The sequence below is a fragment of the Pan paniscus genome, chromosome 17, assembly GCF_029289425.2.
Source record: "Pan paniscus chromosome 17, NHGRI_mPanPan1-v2.0_pri, whole genome shotgun sequence".
Taxonomy (NCBI): domain Eukaryota; kingdom Metazoa; phylum Chordata; class Mammalia; order Primates; family Hominidae; genus Pan; species Pan paniscus.
The window spans coordinates 26,143,542-26,166,823 of record NC_073266.2 but is presented as its reverse complement, the minus strand read 5'-3'; the positions used below and the strand labels follow the sequence as shown (position 1 = coordinate 26,166,823).

Genomic DNA, 23,282 nt, shown 5'->3' with positions numbered 1-23,282 from the left:
ATTCTTTGACGCCAACAACAGATGGGATATAAACAGTGCATTGTTACTTTTGCTAATATCAAACAGAAGGGGGATCTAAATGAAAATGAAAACATTTCTGCAAACATGAGTGTCCTCAGCTGTCACAGGAAATAATGAAAAAAAAAATCAAAGTAAATTTCTTTTTAACTACTTCCTTATAGTGTCTACAATGCAAGTGATTTTTTACAATGCTAATTTGGTATAGTTTTGCACTTCTGCATCTAATAGTTGGAGTGAATAGTCTGCGAGGGATTTTTAGATCTGCTTAATTCTTCTGGTCAGCATGCAGTGGCATATTTAAGGAGGCAATGTTATAACCCTTTAAAATGTAATCATATGCAAAATTCTATGTATGATTTGGGAGACCCCTTTAAAATTCTCTCTATGTATGTAATCACAGAAGCCCCGATTTGAAAAAGTACTTCTGCAACATGCTTGGAAATATGCCAGTTGAAACAAGGATCAAGGCAAGAAGTCTACCACTCTATTATTTATTCCTTAGAAAGTCTTTCAAAGAATTGGGGGCATATTCACATTTTGGGGTGAATTTTCACATTTTATTTTCATTGCACAAACTTGAAATGCATGAACTCAGGGTACCATTCAGCATCAGTAACAAATCAGTAGCAGCTCTTGGAAATGTTCAATGAGACCTCCCACGTCTCACTTAGATCTCTGAGAATCAGAGCTGGAAGGACTCTGAATATCCATTTTGGAGGTTGGCGACAGGAGAAGACCCACCAGCCTCATCGCTGTCAGCATCTCAAAGTCACTGGTCTTTCATAGTGCACAGGAAGATGCACTCACACGTCCTCTCATCACATCTCTCCAGCACTCCAGAGGCATTTTTTGGTTAACCATACTTCATTCTTTCTACTTAGACTAGTTATTATCATCTGAATACATTCACCCACCTACCTCCAACCTATGTGCATCCCATTTTAAATAGGTTACTTCCTAAACTCTAACTATAGCCACAGGCTTCATATTTAATTTTCAGTTCCTTCCAGCTCTTTTCATCAGAGCGAATTCATTTCTGTATCCTTTGCTCTGGACCCTGTCAAAAGTTGCGACCATTTCTGATTACAACTGTTGTAGCCTGTGAGGGAAGCAGCCTTCTCACCCAGAAACCCGTCTGACTGTCCAGCCCCAGTTCAGAGCTCCCGTCCCACCCCGGCAGAAACTTCTCCTACCTTCTCATGGATTCCAAGGTCTTTTTGCTCCTTTGTTGCTGGATGGTCAGGAACTCAGTGTGTCCTTCCACCACGCTCTTCACCCCACCACATTCCAGGCCAGCAACCACCATGCCAAAACTGCATTGTACTTTCCAAACCAGGCCTCAGGCAATGGCAGGGAATTCCTGCCTCCAGGCTCCCAAGTCTCTCCAGCTCCCAGAGGGTCCCTTCCCTTTGTTCCTTCCCCTCTGGAGCCAGCTCCACACCCTTGGCCAACTCACCAACCCTCTGGTGTGCAGTAGCACCTCCCAGAGCTTGCAGCACCTATTCCAAAGACACCACTGGCTGATCAGGGTCCCTTTGGCCTCTCAATAGCCCTGTCACCTGGGCCATATCTCTGCAGAGCCAGGAGCAGTTGACTTTTTTTTTTTTTTTTGAGACGGAGTCTCACTCTATCGCCCAGGCTGGAGTGCAGTGGTGTGATCTCGGCTCACTACAACCTCTGCCTCCCGGGTTCAAGCGATTCTCCTGCCTCAGCCTCCCAAGTAGCTGGGATTACAGGCATGCGTGCCACCACACCTGGCTAATTTTTGTAGTTTTCGTAGAGACGGGGTTTCACAATGTTGGCTAGGTTGGTCTCGAACTCCTGACCTCAGGCGATCCACCCACCTCCACCTCCCAAAGTGCTGGGATTAAAGGCGTGCACCACTGCACCTGGCCAACATTCTTTAATGACTGCACACCAGACAATGCAGTCACAGACACCACTCCCATAGCCTGTTTCCCTTGGCTTCCAGGGAAATGACTCATTCATGACAGTTGAGGTCACAGTTGCCCCCACTGTTTCCTATCCCTATGAAAGGCCATCCCAAACACCAGCAGATCCACTCCTGCCCCTTTGTGTATTCTGATTCTGGGTTACTTGCCCTGGGGGTGCCAAACCCAAGTTCATGGGTGAAGGCTTCCAAAATGTCATCCCATGGCCATGCCTCAGTTTTGGCCACTAGGGACTGTCTCTAGCTTTCCAAAAGGGAGGAATTAAGATGTCCAAGGAAATTATGTAGTCTTACTGTCTTTGGCCAAGTGGTTCCTAAAATGGACCCCTTTTGACCTCTGTAGGGAAGGAAAAAGAACTTCCCTCTTTCCCATTAGGTTCTGTAGCTGAGTGAACTAACAAAGACGGATTAACAGGAGGAAAGCATACACATTTTATTTAATATTTTTACATGCACACGGGAACTTTCATAAGAAAAATGAAGACCCAAAGAAGCCGTTAGGACTGAGAGCTAATATACCCTTTTAACAAAAGATGATAAATTTATGGAGAAGTGACAAAGGAGAAGGTTCAAGTTTCTAGGGGCAGTCATTGTGGGGCAGTGACTAATGAAAGACAAGGGTTATTTTGGTGGGTTTGTACAGATCAGTTTCGGGGTGGACTCCGAGCCCCTGGTGATAAGAACATTCTCCTCTTTCTGGTACAGGGCAGGCACGTTTCTTAGGGAAGATTTCATGACCAGCTTTTTGGGACAGAGCGGGAGGTCAGCCAGCCAGCCAGCCTTGCATCTGAGGCTTCTCAAGTGCCTTCAGCAGCAATTAGTCAACGTGCTGAAGGGCTCATTGTGGGGTGGCGTTTTGTGTTCTGAACCCTTTCGTCTCCCTCTTGCCCACACTGAGGTTCACAGGTGCCTGCAGAGGAGCTGGTGTGGGAGGATGGGGAGATTGGGAGGCAACATCGCCTCCTCTGCATGAAATGCTCATGGGCACATGTCTGCTGCCTCTACCTACCAAGGGACAGAACCAGCCAACTGGCATGGCAGGCAGGGAGCCAGCGCAGCCTCCAGGCCGTCCATCCTCTCTCCTCAGTACCAGGGCCTCCCGTCAACGCCAGCGCCAACAGAGAGCCTGGGCCCCCCGACCCCTCCCTCCTGCTGGCTCTCCTTCTTCCTTCTAGAGCCCCTGCTGCCCCTCTGTCTCCAGAATTGTCCCCTGCTTGCCAGTTAAGCCATTCCCAGCGCTTGTTGGTCCCCGAGGGACCCAGCCTCTCAGCCCTCAATGGTCACCTGTCCCAGCCGCGGAAGGAGAAGGGGACAGAGGACACTGGTTCATTCCACCATATTTACTGGGGCCAGGCCTGCACTAGGTGCTGGGGACTCCCAGGTGGACAAGACAGAGACCTGCCCTGAGGGCCTAACATGTTAGTGGAGAAGATAAATAACAACAGATCAACCAAGACTCAGTGGGAAACGTGCAGCCTGGATAGATGCCTTGGTAAAGCCAGGCTGGCACAGAGAGGGCGGGGGAGGCCTGTGCAGGGGCCATGGTCACTCAGGAGAGGGAGCTCGGCGGCCTCCCAGCTCCCTCTCGGAAGGGTCATCCCCCGAGAGCGGCGCACAGCCTTCCTAGGCTCCCGTCCTGCCTTGTGTGGGACACAGCGGGCGCCAGGCAGATCTGACACCAACAGGCGTCGCCAGGTTTGCCAGCACACACAAATATGCACACTCACGTTCTCGCTCTCGCACACTTTCCGCACATACTCTCACACTCACCCTTACACTTTTACACATTTACTCTTGCACACCACATACTCGCTCTCCACACTCAGTCGCTCTTACACATATTCACGCAGTCATACACACACACACACACACAAACAACATCTGGATTTGATTAGGAAACTAAAGGGACATCTGTCACCTTCCATGTTTTGTTTACATTGCAACACATTCTTGTACTCGCTTAGCCTTGGACGGGAGGCTCCATGCTCTCTCCCAGTTTCTGAGTACCCCTACCCCCAGCCCTGTGGCAGTGGAGAAGAGAGGGGAGGGAAGGCAACATTAAAAAAAAGAAAAAAAAGAATGCAGTTCTCCGTCCCTGGGTCAAGAATGTTGCATTATCTAGACAGATACAAATTCAGGAAACAAAGTAAGAACTCACTTCAGCTTCTTGGCCTGCCCCCATCCTTGCTGTACTTGGGTGATGTCCCATTAATTTCTCCCCAACCCCAGGGGAAAGTGGGCAGAGAACAGGCCTCAACCCTTGCTGGCTTTCTTTGCAGCTTCCTGGAAAGAATCGACAGCGTCAGCTTGGTTGACTACACACCCACAGACCAGGTATGTGGAATTAGGGTCCCCCACCACACACCAGAAACTTTGAGATTCATTTCCAATATGATTTAATGATTATTTCAGAATGAATTAAGGAAAAATCCTTAAGATACCTACTTTTTGCAAATTGTTTGTACTGCCCTGTGTGTATGCGTGGATTGGTCATCAAACCTTGTGCCTTGCTCCCCTGACTCTAGCACTTAGTGATTATCAAAATTGCCAGCATGCAAATGAGTTTATCTGCAGATAAGGAATATGCCGTTCCTTTTCCTCCTGGAGCTGTCATCAGGAAAGCGAAGTCTTTACTTTCTGGCTTCATAAACTATGCCCATTCTGTTTGTGGCCCCAGGCCTGGGGGGTCCCATATCACAGTGAACTTTCCAGGTGTGACCCAGAGCATCCCCTTTGGGTTGAGTCAAAAAAAAAGCACTCCACCATTTTTTTTTTTTTTTTTTTTTTTGGAAATGGAGTCTTGCTCTGTCGCCCAGACTGGAGTGCTATGTTGCAATCTCTGCTCACTGCAACCTCTGCCTCCCAAGTTCAAGCGATTCTCCTGCCTCAGCCTTCCAAGTAGCTGGGATTACAGGTGCTTGCCACCTCGCCCAGCTAATTTTTGTATTTTTAGTGGAGACAGGGTTTTGCCATGTTGGCCAGACTGGTCTCAAACTCCTGACCTCAAGTGATACACCTGCCTTGGCCTCCCAAAATGCTGGGATTACAGGCGTGAGCCACCGTGCCCAGCCCACTCCACCAATTTTTAAATAGCAGAGAGGGAATCTTTGTGCCCCTTCGACCCTCGGGCAGCTGCAGAGACTTGGAGAGCCCCCGGATTGCTCAATTCAGGAGACTTCAGGTGCTTCTAGAGCCAGTGAACCCCAAGGAAGTTAGAGGGATGTCTGTGTTCAAACCACACTCTCCAAACTTCCCCCAGAGTCTGTATTCCCTGCAAGGCCTTGGCCCTGGGCCCCCAAGGTGGGAGGTCTGAAGCCTGAGCTTCTCTCTCTCCCATGAAGTTTATCCTCTCTAAGGCTGATCCTGAGAGTTTGAAATTATCTGACAAAGCAATGGAGGCTTCCTTGTCTTGAGTCAGTCCCTCAACTAACTTACCTGTCCTAAACAGTTCTCGTTATACTAAAATGGGAGGACCACCTCCCATGTTCCAGAATTATTACAGAATGGCTGCTTCCTTAAAATCACATGGATTTGGTGGTCAGGAAAAAAAAAAAAACTCTGACATCTGCCAAATGTACCAGGGATGCCAGCTTTGTGAGGCTGCGTGGCTTTCTCGTCCCCTCGGGGTACCACATCTTTTATCTTGGAGGAAACAGAAATGTGCAGGGAAGAGAGAATAAATGAAATCAACTAGCATCCAGTTCATAAGGCTGAAGACTTGTGAGTGCAGAGTTACACTTCCTTTGGTTTCTCACCCAAGCCATCGTGAGTTTCACCCAAGCCAACAGAGCACCGGCAGGGATGTCCCTCTGGAATGCTGATGCCCTGACTGTGGTTGTCAGGTATATGTTAGTAAGATTCTTGCAGACATGATTTTAAGTCTTAAAACAAAAGCACAGTTATCAGGTCTCTCGGGGCCAAACCAACACATTAACTGTGGCTTTCTCTGGAGGATAAAACAGAGAACATTCGTCTGAGTTCTTTTTTTTTTTTTTTTTTTTTTGAGACGGAGTCTCACTCATCACCCAGGCTGGAATGCAATGGTGCGATCTCAGCTCCCTGCAACTTCTGCCTCCTGGGTTCAAGCGATTCTCCTGCCTCAGCTTCCCAAGTAGCTGGGATTACAGCTGCCTGTGACCACACCTGGCTAATTTGGTTTTTTTTGTATTTTTAGTAGAGATAGGGTTTCACCATGTTGGCCAGGCTGGTCTCAACTCCTGACCTCAGGTGATCTGCCCACCTCAGCCTCCCAAAGTGCTGGGATTACAGGCGTGAGTCACCATGCTCGGCCAATGTTGGTTCTTAATTGTTGTTTCCTTTACAGTGGAACAAATTATTTGAAAAATATTGATGATGTATAGTTATACCCGGGCTTTACCTTGAAGAAGAACAGTAATGTAACTCAGCTTGTTTCCCTCTTCTTGTTCCCAGGACCTCCTCAGATGCAGAGTTCTGACATCTGGGATTTTTGAGACACGATTCCAAGTGGACAAAGTAAACTTCCAGTGAGTATGTTGTTAAGAGCTGCGTGGCCCAGGGCCACATGATGTCCCAGAGCTGAAGGGCTGTGAGGTTTAAGGGGGCTTCATTCCTGAATGTGCATGGCGGCCCTTTCAGGTAAGGGCAGCTGGGGTGAAATTTGAACTCTAGCAAGAGTTGAAGTGTTGATTTTACTGCCTACTTTAAAATAGAAATGAGGACACCTGAAAGGAAGGCAGTGTTTGCATCTGAGTTGTCGATTTGATTGGCCCTTTTTTTTAGATCAGGAGACTCATGAAATTTTGATCTTTCAGATGCACAGTCACAGGTTGAGAACTGAAATGAGCAGTTTATGTGTGTCTCCAGCCCATCTCTTGGGTTGCCCAACTGCAAAGTCGGCCAAATGAGCTTACTTTCTTCATTTTTCTCCCTCATGATAAGACGTTAATTCTCCCTCCACAAAGCTCTTTTCCATCCTCATAGCTATCCCCCTAGTCCTGCTCCATCACTTCCCCCGCCCCTAGACTCTCTCGGCAAAGCCCTGGCTGGTCTCCTGTCCCCTGGCTTACCCATTTCAGTCGCCCTTCTCAGTGCCACGAAATGAATCTTCCCACGGCACGGCCTGGATCGTGCTGTTCCTCTGCTGAAGAAGGTTCGGGGCTCACTACTGCCTGTGCACCCTATGACCCAAACCCTCCGCCTGTGACCAGCCCCGTCCCCAGGCCTGCTTTGTCCCCTGCCACCTGCCTCACCAGGCTGGGCTGTTGTCAGGACCCTTCCAGTTCTCCCAGCTTTTCCTGCCGTAGCGCTTCTGTTCATCTTGTCCTCAGAGCCTCAGATGCCACCTGTGCTAAGCAAACCCCACAAATCTATCAAAGCTTCCTTCAGGCCAGGCATAGTGGTTCACGCCTGTAATCTCAGCACTTTGGGAGGCAAAGGCAGTAGGATCGCTTGAGACCAGGTGTTCAAGACCAGCCTGGGCAACATAGCAAGACCCTGTCTCTACCAAAAAAAAAAAAAAAAATTAGCCAAGCTTGATGGCGTACACCTGTGGTCCTAGCTACTCAGGAGGCTGAGGTGGGAGGATCTCTTAAGCCCAGGAATTCAAGGCTGCAGTGGGCCATGATTAGGCCATTTCACTCCAGCCTGGGTGACAGAGTAAGACCCTGTCTCTAAAAAAAAAAAAAAAAAGCATCCAAGCATCCCTCAAATCTCAGCCCATGGTGACCCCTTAGAATTCCCATTGCATATCTACTGTGCAGCCATTGATGGTATACTGCCCTTTACCTTGCCCAGTCACCCTCAGCATGTCTGACTCGACTCTAAGGGACCTCAAGGGTGAGGTCCCTTAAAGCAAGAGTTTCATGATCTCCAGTGTGTTCTGAGACTCCTGCAGTGCCCAGCGCCCTCCGCAGTGCACAGGTGACAGACATCTACTTCCAGATTTCTCAAGAACCCTTCACATGGCCACTGTCAGGCTGGATAAAAGCCAGCTACGTCTCTTTGCTGTGAGGCGCACAGTGCAGTATGGAGTTGGCGTGACTTGTGGTTTTGCCCACATCATAACCAAGTCCCTGGCACAGTGGAATTACTAACTATGAAGCTGTATCTCACATTTGTGATTTTGTTTGAAAGGATTCTGCTCATCAGCTCATCCATTTTCATCAAGTATCTCAGCGTGCCCCACGTGTGCTAATGCAAAGCATACGGATTAAATTCTAATAGGATCAGCAACATACCCGCCCAGGACAAAAAAATCTAGCCCGTGTGGTCCTAAGGCACATGCACTATGTTTAGGGAGGGGAGAAATCTCAGAGGCAGGGAAGCCTGCGAAGGTTGGAAACATCCAGCAGAATCTGGGTAGGTAGAAACTCTCCCAGGGAGAAATGCCTTATGCGCTGAGCAGGGGCTGTGAGAAGAGGGGCCTGGGCCGGCCTGATGAAGTGCAGGGTGCAGCTGAGAAACTCTGAGAGAACTGGCTGAGGTCGCCTTGGCTGAGCGAGACCGGGAAGCAGCTCGGGCTGGGCAGAGCAGCCTGCACTGAATCCAGGCGTGATCAAGACCCAGTGCAGGTCACCAGGCAGAGGTGGCTAGAGATAAGATGCATGTAGTGTAGACAGATCAGCAAGGAGCCTTTCTCAATTCTCCAGGGGAGGGAAGACACAGTGTCCTGAGAGCTGGAACAAATCACAGGAAGGATCTGCCCTGGGCAGTGACTTAGCCTGTACTCAGAGAGGCCTGGGTGTCTGAGCAGGTAACCTCTAGCATTACTGAGCTAGTAACCACTGGATTTATTAAGGACCTACCGTGGGACCTCGGACACTGCCGGCTGCTGTCTGCTTGATCTGTCACCCCTGTAGCCCCACTGTGGGGTGACTGAGGAGGGACTGCGGCTGAGAGAGGTGGAGCCACTTGCAGTCCAGGATCACACAGGGAGTGATGGTGCAGGCCAGTGACCCGAGCTTGACTGAAGACCCATGTGTGAACGCTGGAACCTGCTGACAGCAAAAGAGGAAAGCAAGCACGTGTGCCATTGTCCCCTGCTTCCCCCAAATAATTGTGTTCCTCTTGCTCTTCCACAGCATGTTTGATGTTGGTGGCCAGAGGGATGAGAGGAGAAAATGGATCCAGTGCTTTAACGGTGATTTTTTTATGCTCTCTCAAGAAAATGGGAGTGAATTCTAACACTCAGCACTGCTGTGCTTAACTATTTTTGAATTAGATAATCTCTAACTAGTATGTAAAGTATAGCATTTATAGATTATGATGCTCCTTCCTTAGATACTAATCTCATTAAAAAAAGCATTTAAGGGCCTGACACGGTGGCTCATGCCCGTAATCCCAGCACCTTGGGAGGCCAAGGAGTGCGGATAACCTGAAGTCAGGAGTTCGAGACCAGCCTGGCCAACATGTCGAAACTGGGGCTCTGTTAAAAATACAAAAATTAGGCCGGGCGCGGTGGCTCACACCTGTAATCCCAGCACTTTGGGAGGCCGAGGCAGGCAGATCACGAGGTCAGAAGATCGAGACCATCCTGGCTAACGAGGTGAAACCCCGTCTCTACTAAAAATACAAAAAATTAGCCAGGTGCGGTGGTGGGTGCCTGTAGTCCCAGCTACTCGGGAGGCTGAGGCAGGAGAATGGCGTGAACCTGGGAGGCAGAGCTTGCAGTGAGCTGAGATCGCACCACTGCAGCAGTCCGGCCTGGGCGAAAGAGCGAGACTCTGTCAAAAAAAAATAATAATAATACAAAAATTAGCTGGGTGTGGTGGCTCATGCCTATAATCCCAGCACTTTGGGAGGCTGGGGCGGGTGGATCACCTGAGGTCAGGAGTTCAAGATCAGCCTGACCAACATAGTGAAACCCCGTCTCTACTAAAAATGCAAAAATTAGCCGGGTGTTATGGCGCACGCCTTTAATCCCAGCTACTGGGAGGCTGAGGCAGGAGAATCACCTGAACCCGGGAGGCGGAGGTTGCAGTGAGCCAAGATTGCGCCATTGCACTCCAGCCTGGGCAACAAGAGTGAAACTCTGTCTCGGAAGAAAATACAAAAATACAAAAATTAGCCGGGTGTGGTGACACATGCCTATAATCCTAGCTAGGGAGGCTGAGGCAGGAGAATCACTTGAACCTAGGAGGTGGAAGTTGCAGTGAGCCAAGATCATGCCATTGCACTCCAGCCTGGGAGACAAGAGTGAAACTCCATCTCAAAAAAAAAAAGCACTTAAGCACCCCAAATTTACATGTGTCTTTTGGGGTGGGCTCTTCATCAAGTGCGTTACTGAAGCAACCAGTGGTGCGCGGCGCACCTGCAGGCTGTTCTGTGACTGAATAGTCCTGTCACTGAATGAATGTTTTTGTGGAACTGAGTAGCTGCTGGGTGTGTACTTTCTTGTAACTCCACAGTGAGGATGTCTAACTGAGGTGCTTTCCTTTTTCTCCCCACCAAGATGTCACGGCTATCATTTACGTCGCAGCCTGCAGTAGCTACAACATGGTGATTCGAGAAGATAACAACACCAACAGGCTGAGAGAGTCCCTGGATCTTTTTGAAAGCATCTGGAACAACAGGTGACAAAAATAGCAAATTCAGTCTCACCATTGGATTGCAAATTTTCTTTTGTTAAAAATACGCTCAGGCCAGGCGTTGTGGCTCACACCTGTAATCTCAACACTGGGAGGCCGAGGCAGGTGTTGTCACTTGAGCTCAGCAGTTGGAGACTAGCCTGGGCAACATGGAGAAACCCTGTCTCTACCAAAAATACAAAAATTACCCAGGTGTGGTGGTGCACACCTGCCCAGTGACTCAGGAGCTTGAGGTAGGAGGATCACTTGAGCCCAGGAGGTAAGGGTTGCAATGAGCTGAGATCACACTACTGCACTCCTGCCTGGGCAACAGAGCAAGACCTTGTCTCAAAACACACACACACACCTACACCCACACCCACACCCACACACCTACACACTCTCTTTACTGATAAATCCAGAACCGCACGAAGTATCTCTTTTAGTTCATCTATTGTATAGATATACTTAAAATGTGAAATTTCTTTTATTGTTTTATTTTGTTTTATTTTGAGATAGAGTCTCGCTGTGTCACCCAGGCTGGAGTGCAGTGGCGCCATCTCGGCCCACTGCAAGCTCCACCTCCCGGGTTCATGCCATTCTCCTTCCTCAGCCTCCCGAGTAGCTGGGACTACAGGCGCCCGCCACCACACCCAGCTAATATTTTGTATTTTTAGTAGAGACCGGGTTTCACCATGTTAGCCAGGATGGTCTTGATCTCCTGACCTCGTGATCCGCCCACCTCAGCCTCCCAAAGTGCTGGGATTACAGGCGTGAGCCACCGCACCCGGCCAATGTGGAGTATTCTTTGATGAAGTTCTGATAGTTCTTTGTCAAGAAAATTTAAGTCTCTGTTTTGAAAGGCTAAGATTACATTCGGCCTTCCATATCTTCAGGTTCCACATCTGCGGATTCAACCAACCACAGATTGAAAATATTCAAAAATAAATTTAAGATAGCGGTACAACAACAAAAAATAATACAAGATTACAGTGGCATACGCCTATAATCCCAGCACTTTGGGAGGCTGAGACGGGGGAATTGCTTGAGCTCAGGAATTGGAGACCAGTCTGGGCGACATGTTGAAACCCCGTCTCTACAAAAAATACAAAAATTAGTCAGGCATGGTGGGGCGCGCTTGTAGTCCCAGCTACTTGGGAAGCTGAGGCAGGAGGATCACTTGAGCCCAGGAGACGGAGGTTACAGTGAGCTGCGATTGCATCACTGCACGTCAGTCTGGGCGACAGAGGGAGACTCTGTCTCAAAAAACTTAATTAATTAAAATAAAAAATTGAGCAAATAAAAAAATTAGACTAAAAAATAATACAAATAAACAATACAGTATAACAGGTACTTACCTAGCTTTTACATCGTGTTAGGTATTATAGGTAATTGGAGATGATTTAAGCATACGGGAGGATGTGCATGGTTTATATGCAAATACTACACCACTTCATATAAGGGAGCCTCCTCAAATTTTGGTTTTCACTGGGAGTCCTAGACCAATCCCCCACGGGTATCAAGGGATTGCTCTATATCTAGGGTTCAAAATAGGTTTTGTTTGGTTTTTAAAATTTAGGAAGTACCAATTTAGGGGCCGGGAACATTGGCTCATGCCTGTAATCCCAGAACTTCGGGAGGCCAAGGCAGGCAGATCACCTGAGATCAGGAGTTCGAGACCAACCTAGCCAATATGGTGAAACCCTGTCTCTACTAAAACTACAAAAATTAGCCGGGAGTGGTGGTGGGTGCCTGTAATCCCAGCTACTCGGGAGGCTGAGGCAGGAGAATCGCTTGAATCCGGGAGGTGGAGGTTGCAGTGAGCTGAGATCGCACCACTGAACTCCAGCCTGGGCAACAGAGTGAGACTCTGTCTCAAAAAGTAAAAAAAAAAAAATTTTTAATTTTGAAAATAAAAATAAAGTACCAGTTTAGGACATCCACTAATAACTAGATGATCTCTAAGATCCCTTACAGCTCACAATCACCACATAATCATGTTTGAAACTACTAGCATTGCAGATTGGCAGAAGTGATTATTTCAGAAAGGAATATTTAGTGCACACACACACAGTACATACATATATAGTTAGAAATCAAAGTTTCTTCTGAAATATTTTGGAAGAAAAATTACCAAGGAGGAGAGGAAACATAAGTTTACCTTGTAAAAGTTTTGGATTATCAGAAAAGTGTTTTTGTATGAAATGTTCAACAACCATCCTCAAATTTGTGGTAATAAGACTGTTAATAGGAAAGAAACAGGGTCAGGAAATACCAGGTATACAGAAGGATACTATAGAGTTATTATGAATTTATTTATAAACACTATATGTGTAAGTGGGAAAATGACCACAATCTTCTTATAGGAAAAAGCAGATTTTAAAACACTATGATCTCGTTTTTAAGTATGTGTGAGGACAGGAAAAAACTTGGGCATGAAAACATAAAACTTCTGTAGTAATTGTTTCTGGGTATAATTACATTTGATTTTTTTCTGTATCTTTTTCTATAATTTAAGATTTGTTTTTACAAAGGTTATGTATTTTATTACTAGAAGAAGCAGGTAAGCTATTTCCATTTGACGGGAAAGTGGATTGTGTGTGTGGGTTTTTTTTGAGACAGAGTCTCGCTCTGTCCCCCAGGCTGGAGTGCAGTGGTGCAATCTCAGCTCACCACAACCTCCACCTCCCCAGTTCAAGCGATTGTCCTGCCTCAGCCTCCCGAGTAGCTGGGACTGCAGGCATGTGCCACCACGCCCAGCTACTTTTTGTATTTTTAGTAGAGACAGGGTTTCATAATGTTGGTCAGGCTGGTCTCGAACTCCTGACCTCGTGATCTGCCCACCTCTGCCCCACAAAGTGCTGGGATTACAGGCGTGAGCCACCACACCTGGCCAGATTGTGTTATTAATTGATAGTAAGATTCCTGTAGACTAATCAGTTAGCTTGATTCCTCTGAAGTGATGGAGGCGGAAGAAGAACCAAGCCAGCTGCATGTTAAGCTCTGTGTTATTAGCTAATGAGTCATATATTACTTTGTTGTTGTTAACACTTTCACTTCTAATGTGAGTTTTCCGACCTTTTATTGGTAAATTACACCACAGAAATTCAAGTGAACTCATTACATAAGTAAATCTTAGCTTTGGTTCCAATAAATCTATATCCCCCATGGGACTGAATTAGAAAGTGCTTAACTACAGATTGAGTATCCCTTATCTGAAATGCTTGGGACCAAAAGTGTTTAAAATTTCTTGTTGTTGTTGTTTTTTGGAATAGTTGCATTATACTTACTAGTCCAGCATTCCTAATATGAAAATCCAAAGTGTCAAATGCTCCAACAAGCATTTCCTTCGAGCATCATGTCAGTGCTGAAAAAGTTTTGGATTTTGAAGCATTTTGGATTTTGTGTTTTTGGATTAGGGATGCTCAACCTGTACCTATATTTGTTTATCATTCTTTACAGATAGAATGAGGATACTGGTGTACTGAACTTTCTTGAATCCTATACATTTTTAGGAAGACGATGGTATTCTTTTAATTTAGCAACTTCTATGTTAGAGGCACTTTCATGTACTAGTGTATGTGAAATTTGTATGTTTATTTTTCCTTTTTTAGGTGGTTACGGACCATTTCTATCATCTTGTTCTTGAACAAACAAGATATGCTGGCAGAAAAAGTCTTGGCAGGGAAATCAAAAATTGAAGACTATTTCCCAGAATATGCAAATTATACTGTTCCTGAAGACGGTAAGATTTCAAAACACATTCTTATGATTGAGGAATAGAATTGTTTTATTAATAGTCCTGTAACTCTAATTCACATACTTCTGATGAATCAAAGAAATTCACTTTATTTAAATCAATTCTCTTTCTACTGCCCATATCCTAAAGTACTAGAGTGTTACAATGTCCTATTTAGGATCCCATTTGTAAATGTTTCCGAGTTTGACTTTCCATTGAAACCGTGCAGCAGAAGAAAGAGCCATTTTGGGGTGTGACTGTGTCATGCTGGTATGAATTCTCCCTCTAATGCCTTTGACTGGGTGTGACATGACAGGGGCCTTGTTAGTCCTTGATACAGACCTTCTCACTTCACCCTCAGATGACCCTGCATGGTAGTTTCTATTATTTTTTCCCGTGGAAAGAGAGTCTGAGAGAGGAGAGATAGCATGTTCAAAGCCACACTGGTAGAGTCATGCAGGCAAGGCAGTCCTTGCACCCTTTGTCCCCAAGCCCATGCTGGCAGCAGCCGCGCTTATCTGCTCCTGTCTCTAGCCTTGCTGTGGCTGCAGCCTTGGGGATTTCCAGCAGGGCCAGCAGCCATCCCAGGCCACCTGAGACTGAGGGGTTTCCGGGGCATGGGACCGTCAGTGCTAAAGCTGGGAAGGTAGACCAGGAAGAGTTGGTCACTCCGTTTCCAGTCGCTTACACTTCAGTTTCCAGTGAACACCAGGTCTACCAGAGGCTCATAGGAGCGACTTAAGGTGAAATAACACTGCTTCTTACATCCTGAATTCCAAACTAGAAAACGCAGAATAAAAGACACTTTCCTGAAAAATATAGTTAAGATTTGGAAAATTTATTTTTTATCCTCAATGAAGAGGGAAAAGAAAACTTGTATTTGTCATTAAACTTTCTTGCTCCTTATGTTCAATGTTCTTTTCTCCCTCATGGGAGAAGCATTATATAAGTATATTCACAGTAAAATCCTGACCCTTGTGGGGCCTTCCAACAAAATCCTACTGCTATCACCTGTGTCAGAAAGACCTGAAAAAAATCCTACTGCTACATATTTCCTTATAGGAATAAATAATAGATGTTGGAAATGGGCCTGAGCGCCAGCTCTGCCTGTGGTCTCACCAGACCCAGCTGCTTTCATGAGCCACCAGCAGCCTCCGCACTTGCCAGAGGGTCACTCAGCGTGAGGTCAAGGTCCAGGCTCTTCCTGAGACCAAATCAAGTGGAAATCTCATTGCATTTCATCACTGCCTTGCTCTACCCACAGCCTGGTGATGTGCTTTCCAGGACTGAGGCCGGGTGCCGCTTGCCCATGGCACATCATCAGAGCATGGCTTCTGCTGCACATTCTATGGCTGGCATTGCCGGTTTCCCAGCAAGCTGGGTCTTTAATTATCCCACTAACCACCTCTTGCCACCTCCTGTCACTCAGCTCAGGCAGTGGCTCGGGGGGGTCCTTCCAACAGGGTCTGCCTCCCCAGGCCCTTCCCTCTTTCCCTCCTTATGGCTGTGGTCCAGGCCCTCACTCCTCTCATCTCAGCAGCTGCCACAGCTTCCTGCCTGACCTCCTGTAGCTGGTCACTCACCTTTCCAGAACATTCTGTGAACTACCAAAGTCACCCTTCTGAGACACAACCTTACCCGCTTAGGAGCACCAAGGAGAAGCACCACCACTGGCTGACAGCCAAGGCCACCTGCCCAGCCATGGGTGCTGAAGGGCTTCCGTCCAGGGGCTGAGGGGACCCTGGCTTGCTGCCTCGGTGCCAGGCCCAGTGAATGCTCTTCACCCAGCAGTATGCGTCATCTCCATCTGTGCCCTGCCCCTCCCAAGAGACTCACCCATCCCTGAGCATCTGTAGCACCTGCTGGAAGCCTGGGACCACCATCAACTCCAACGTCAACTCTCACTTAGCAATTAAAGGGAACTAACAGGTGGTCCATGTGATGGCATGGGTGAAACTCACAGTAATTATGCTGACAGAAAGAATCAAAGCAAAAACTACACACCATGTGAATGCATTTGTGTAAATATCTAAAAAGTAAATTAGCTGGGTGTGGTGGTGTGTGCCTGTAGTCCCAGCTACTCGGGAGACTGAGGCAGGAGAATCACTTGAACCCAGGAGGCGGAGGTTGCAGTGAGCCAAGATTGTGCCACTGCACTCCAGCCTGGTGACAGAACGAGACTCCATCTCAAAAAAAAAAAAAAAAAAAAAAAAGAAAGTGCAGACTTATGCATGGTGACAGGAAGCACATCGGTGGTTGCCTGGGGAAGGAGGGCTGCAGAGGGAATGCAGACACTGTGGGAGGGTCTGGCTGTGCTCATTGTTTCCATTGTAGTGATGCTGGCATGACAACACACATGCCAGAACTCCTCAGATGGGCCAGGCGTGGTGGCTCACGCCTGTAATCCCAACACTTTGGGAGTCTGAGGCGTGCAGATCACCTGAGGTCAGGAGTTCAAGACCAGCGTGGCCAACACGGTGAAACCCCATCTCTACTAAAAACACAAAAATTAGCCAGGCATGGTGGCCAGCACCTATAATCCTAGCTACTCGGGAGTCTGAGGCAGGAGAATCGCTTGAACCCGGGAGGCAGAAGTTGCAGTGAGCTGAGATTGCGCCATTGCACTCCAGCCTGGGCAACAGAACAAGGCTCCATCTCAAAAAACAAAAAAAAGCACTCCAGCCTGGGTGACAGAGTGAGACTCAGTCTCAAGAAAAAAAAAAAAGAACTCCTCAGATGGTACACGGACACTCTGGGCATTCCAGAGTATGTCAGTGACCCCCACCCCCACCAAGATAAATGACATGGGCGCTCCCCAGCCACTCCAGAACACAGCCCAGGCAGAGACCCACAGTGGTTGCTGCACCCTCCCCTCCCTCACTGGGTGCTGCACCCACCCACCCCCCACAGCGGGTGCTGTGCCCTCCCCTGCCCGTCACTGGGTGCTGCACCCTCCCTTCTATGAATCTGTGAGCAACAGTGTCCTCACAGCCTCACACACCCTGCAACAGAGAAGGCAGAGAGTGGTAAGAACACTCAGCTGTGTCGCCTAGATCTCAGATTTCGTGGGGTTACAGAAAATAATGATATGACCACATGAACGTGGACTCTTCCGGGGGAGAATGCCTCAGAAAGGCCTAGAGCTAGAGGGTCGGCCATAGTGATCTGGGTGCTCTGCATGCCTGAGTGGGGAGCAGGAACAGGGAAGGGGAGTCTCAGAAGAGGAGGCTGATGGAAGCTGAGAGGCAGTCCATGGAGGCCCTGCCAGTGCTGCCCCCAGGGAGGCCAGGGCCCAGCTCCTGTGCCTGGAGGCTCCAAGCTTTCCTCTCCCAACAGCTCTGCAGGGAGGGCAGCTCTGGGGCTCAGGCTGGTCAGTAGGATTTCTCCCCCACCCCAGCCTGTCTTGCTTGCGCTGCTGTAACAAAATACCTTAGGCTGCTGATAGGATTTAGATCTGTGTCCCTAACCAAATCTTTTGTGGAATTGTAATCCCCAGTGTTTGAGGTGGGGCCTGGTGGGAGGTGATTGGATCTTGGGGGTGGATCATTTATGAATGGTTTAGCACCATCCTCTTGACACTGTTTTCAAGATAGTGAATGGGTTCTGCAAGAGCAGGTCATTTAACAGGGTGTAGCACCTCCCCCATCTCTCTCTTGCTCCTGCCCTGGCCACGTGAGATGTCTCACTCCCTGTGCATCTTCTGCCATGATTGGAAGCTTCCTGAGGCCTCCCCAGAAGCCTAACAGATACCAGCATCGTGCTTCCCGTACAGCCTGCAGAACCATGAGCCAATTAAACCTCTGTTCTTTATAAATTACCCAGTCTCAGGTATGTCTTTATAGCAATGCAAGAATGGACTAACACAGCTGGATAATTTATGAACAACAGAAATGTATTAGTCACAGTACTGGAGGCTGGAATGTCAAAGATTAAGACACCAGCCGATTCAGAGTCTGGTAAGGGTTTCTCTGCTTCATAGATGGCACTGTCTCATTTCCTCCTCACATGGTGGAGAGGGTGAGGGGTCTCTCTCAGGCCTCTTACAAGGATATAATCCCATCCACGAAGGCAGAGCCCTCGTGACCTCATCACCTCTCAAAGGCTGCCCCTCTTGATATTGTTGCATTGGAGATTAGCAGTCAACATATGAATTTGGAGGAGACACAAACATTGAGACCATAGCATCCCCAGAGAAAAGTTTTATCAGAGCAATAACTATTAAAATGATGTAGGAGAAGAGGGCAATGAAAATTACATGTTTGGCTGGGCACAGTGACTCACGCTTGTAATCCCAGCACTTTGGGAGGCCAAGGTGGCCCGATCACCTGAAGTCAGGAGTTCGAGACCAGACTGGCCAACATGGTGAAACCCTGTCTCTACAAAAATTAGCCAGTCATGATGGCGGGTGCCCGTAATTCCAGCTAGTAGGGAGGCTGAGGTGGGAGAATCGCTTGAACCAGGGAGGTGGAGGTTGCAGTGAGCCGAGATCATGCCACTGCACTCCAGCCTGGGCAAGAGAGCGAGACTCCGTCTCTTAAAAAAAAAAGTACATGTTTGTTTTTGCCTTGCTGTACATGGATTTTAATGCTATGAATATACAGCAGTCTAACGTTGAAATTCCTTCTGTGTTTTCGTAGAGTTGTATCTTTGTTTCATGTTGCTTAAATAAAGTTCCATTTGTCATTTCTACAGCAACACCAGATGCAGGAGAAGATCCCAAAGTTACAAGAGCCAAGTTCTTTATCCGGGACCTGTTTTTGGTAAGCAATTTTGTTAACCTTTGTTTTTCTACCTCCCTTCTTAATCTTTTGTTTCTTACAATATGCAAATTACTCCTTGATGATCTCATTTAATCTTCCTTAACATTACGAGAGATGACAAAGGGTATGTTACTTTAATTTCACAGCTGAGCACACCGAGGTTCAGAGAGGTTAGATTTCTCACCCAAGGTCACACAGCTTCCAACCAGCAGAGCCTGGGTGAGAACACAGCGTCCCAGGGAATGGCACTTGGATGGGCTAGACTTCATTCACTTGTATTTTCCAAAAAGGACAGCGTCCTTCAGCAGAGTCTAAGCACCCATACTCTTCCTCCATCCAAAAGCACTAACAGGCTGATGGTTTATGTAAAAATGGATGTGCTCAGATTCAGATATTTACTTTTTTTCTTCAGCTTTTTGAGATTATTTCAAACTTACATATGAGGCAGAAGATTTGTACAAATAACTCCCATATACTCAGGCCGGGTGCGGTGGCTCATGCCTGTCATCCCAGCACTTTGGGAGGCTGAGGCAGATGGGTCACATGAGGTCTGGAGTTCGAGACTAGCCTGGCCAACATGGTGAAACCCCATCTCTACTAAAAATACAAAAAATTAGCTGGGTGTGGTGGCATGCGCCTGTAATCCCAGCTACTCTGGAGGCTGAGGCAGAAGAATTGCTGAAACCCAGGAGGCGGAGGTTGCGGTGAGCCGAGACCACACCACTGCACTCCAGCCTGGCCGACAGAGCGAGACTCTGTCTCAAACAAAACAAAACTCCCGTATAGTCTTTACCCAAATTGACCAATTGGCAAAAATTTCCCACATATGCTTTATCTGTCTATATTATTTTCTTTGAAATAACCTACAGCGTATAGCTAGCTGTGAGTTTTTACTCACTTCAAACTATTACATGCCAAGGCATTCCCAAGGGCATGTTCCCGGTAGTACTCCAAGTGCACTTAACACGTGTGGACAAGATCTTAGTCCAGGTAGCAGTAGGGCTGATCCTCGGCTGTGGGGCCTTTCCACGGGGACCGGCACTCCAGCCTGGCCTTTCACCACCCTTTTCCCAGCACACCCCTGTGGGATGACTCTTGAATCCTACAGTGAGTTAGAAAGTAACAATGAGGAGAAATCAAGGCCCCAGGGTGAGTTCAGAGGACAAGAGTTCCCCCAGAAGTGCATGGCCGTAAGTGCATGGCAATACCCGGAGAGCTTCTGCAGCTGAATAAATCAGGGACATGCTATGTTAAATACAGCAAGAGAGGTTCCTCTGCCTCTCTCTGAGAGTCTGTCAGATTCTCAGAGCCTTTACTTAAGCCAATTAATGTGCATTGCAAATCTCTTCAATAAGGGAATTTAGTTTGTAATAGATCAAGGGATCCCTTTTTTAAGGAGCATTTTGTAAGACCATAGCACATAAAGACACAAGAAAATGCTATTCTAATGAGAACTAAATGTTAATTAAGCATGCATATGTTGAGCATTTAAATGAAGATTAGAAACATCCAGGCCGGATGCAGTTGCTCATGCATGTAATCCCAACACTTTGGGAGGCCAAGGCAGGTGGATCACCTGAGGCCAGAAGTTCGAGATCAGCTAGACAACATATCGAGACCTCATCTCTACAAAAAATTTTAAAACGTACCTGGGTATGGTGGCACAGGCGTGTAGTCCCAGCTACTCAGGAGGCTGAGGTGGGAGGATCCCTTAAGCCTAGGAATTTGAGGTGGCAGTGAGCTGTGATTGTGCCACTGCACCCCAACCTGGGTGACAGAGCAACACTCCATCTCAAAATAAAAACAAAAACAAAACTATTTGAAGCAACGACCTTTGTAATGACTCCATTCCCTTAATTTTAAAGCTCTAGGTAGGGACGAATAGTCACACTATTACAGAAGAAAGCCTTTTTTAGTTTGTTTATTTGAGACATTGCTTCGCACTGTCACCCAGGCTGCCTGGAGTGCAGTGGCAAGATCATAGCTCACTGCAGCCTCCAACTCCTGGGCTCAAGCAACCCTCCTGCCTCAGCCTCCTGAGTAGGTGGGACTATAGGCACACACCACCACACCCGGCTAATTTTTAAATTTTATAGAGATACAGCCTTGCTATGTTGGCCAGGCTGGTCTTGAACTCCTCGCCTCAAGTGATCCTCCTGCCTCCACCTCCCAAAGTGCTGGGATTACAGGTGTGAGCCACTGCACCCAGCCAAAAGCCTATTTTTCATTCATTCACTACACACTTACTGTGTATGTGCCAAATACCTCACCTGGTGCTTTGGGATTAAAAAGATACATAACTGGTTGGGGGAGGGGGGAGGGATAGCATTAGGAGATATACCTAATGTAAATGACGAGTTAATGGGTGCAGCACACCAACATGGCACATGTATACATATGTAACAAACCTGCACGTTGTGCACATGTATCCTAGAACTTACAGTATAATAAAATATATATATATTAAAAATATATATATATAACCTACTCATTTTAGTGTCCATAAGTTTTTTTTTTAATGCTCAAGAAAAGCCTGACTATTGCTAAAATAGGTCTATCCCCCTGTGAGGAGTTTCATACCTCATGACATCTTTAGGATACCCTTTCTGTGGTCCAAGCAGCTCTCTAAAGGCTGTTTCCCAGGATCGAAAAAGGAGTGGAGGGGATGAGGAGGAGGCCCAGGGATTCCCGTGGCACCAAGGAAGAAGGTGAGCTTCCACAGGACCTCTGTCTAAGTCTGCCCGGGCTGCCATAACAAAGTGCCACAGAGGCTGAGTGTCTTAAACAGCAGAAATGTATTTCTCACAGCTCTGGAGGCTGGAAGTCTGAAATCAAGGTGCGGGGTCTTCCCTCGCACATGGCTGCATCCTCCTGGTTTCCTCTTCTCTCTAGGACACCAGTCATATTGCATTAGGGCCCACCCTAATGACCTCATTTTACCGTAATTGCCTCTGTAAAGGCCTTATCTCCAAATATAGTCACATCTGAGGTGCCAGGGGTTAGGGATTCCACACAACTTCAGGGAACACAGTTTGGCCCTAACAGCCTGTCCCCACACCCACTGCACTTAGCTTCATAGTGCACATTAGCACATCACTGAGGTGTCCCCACAAACCATGATTCATAATGTCTAACCCTGTTTCTCAGGTACTTGACAACAGATCACTTTTCTCCCAGAAGGCAGCAAACGTTCCCCCGATAACCAGGGGACACCCTGCTTAGCAGATGCTAAACTGCCCCTGTGTGGAGGCCGCCACGGGGCCGCTGCACCGTCCAATACAGAACCACTGGGCACACATGGACATTTAATTAAAACTAGCTGGCCGGGCGCGGTGGCTCACGCCTGTAATCCCAGCACTTTGGGAGGCCGAGGCAGGTGGATCACGAGGTCAGGAGTTCGAGACCAGCCTGACCAACATGGTGAAACCCCGTCTCTACTAAAAATACAAAAATTAGCCAGGCGTGGTGGCGCACGCCTGTAATCCCAGCTACTCAGGAGGCTGAGGCAGGAGAATTGCTTGAACCCGGGAGGTAGAGGTTGCAGTGAGCGAAGATGGCACCACTGCACTCCAGCCTGGGGGACAGAGCAAGACTCCATCTCAAACAAAAAAACAAACAAGCTAATTAGGTGGGGCACAGTGGCTCATGCCTATAATCCCAGAACTTTGGGAGGCTGAGGTGGGCGGATCACTTGAGGTCAGGAGTTTGAGACCAGCCTGGCCAACATGGTGACACCCCATCTCTACTAAAAATACAAAAATTAGCCAGGCATGGGCATGGTGATGGACGCCTGTAATCTCAGCCACTTGAGAGGCTGAGGCAGGAGAATCCCTTGAACCTGGGAGGTGGAGGTTGTAGTGAGCCAAGACTGCACCACTGCACTCCAGCCTGGGCAACAGAGCTAGACTCAGTCTCAAAAATATATAAATAAATAAAATAAAATTAGCTAATTAGAAATCAGCCCCTTGGTGGTATCAGCTAGATAGCAACTATCATATTGGCAGGGCAGATAGTGGACATTCCCATTGTCACAGAAAACTCTGTTCAGACCTTCCTTTTTGGAAGCTCCTCCCTTGACTTGCCTGCCGGGGCTTTCTCTGACCTATCTGTGCTGCTTCAGCCTCCTGGGGGCAATGATAAGGGTAAGGTTATCTGGGTCCTCAGCCGATGCTTGCATTGAGACCATTCCTGCCTCTAAGTGCTCCCATGCAAAACAAGCAGGCCACTGTCACCAAAGCCTCCAGCACCTGCTCAGCGTGGCCTAG

At 47.6% G+C, this 23,282-nt stretch overlaps 1 protein-coding gene across 2 annotated transcripts in view; it reads left to right on the top strand.

The window, feature by feature from the left end:
• Nucleotides 1-23,282, top strand: part of GNAL (G protein subunit alpha L) — a 195,374-nt gene that overhangs the window by 167,339 nt on the left and 4,753 nt on the right. For both annotated transcript variants that reach the window (XM_034943391.3, XM_034943393.3), the window contains exons 6-11: nt 4,252-4,306; nt 6,404-6,477; nt 9,034-9,092; nt 10,404-10,524; nt 14,133-14,263; nt 18,950-19,017. In XM_034943391.3, coding sequence (XP_034799282.2) covers nt 4,252-4,306; nt 6,404-6,477; nt 9,034-9,092; nt 10,404-10,524; nt 14,133-14,263; nt 18,950-19,017 — 508 coding nt within the window. The remainder of the gene's footprint in view (nt 1-4,251; nt 4,307-6,403; nt 6,478-9,033; nt 9,093-10,403; nt 10,525-14,132; nt 14,264-18,949; nt 19,018-23,282) is intronic.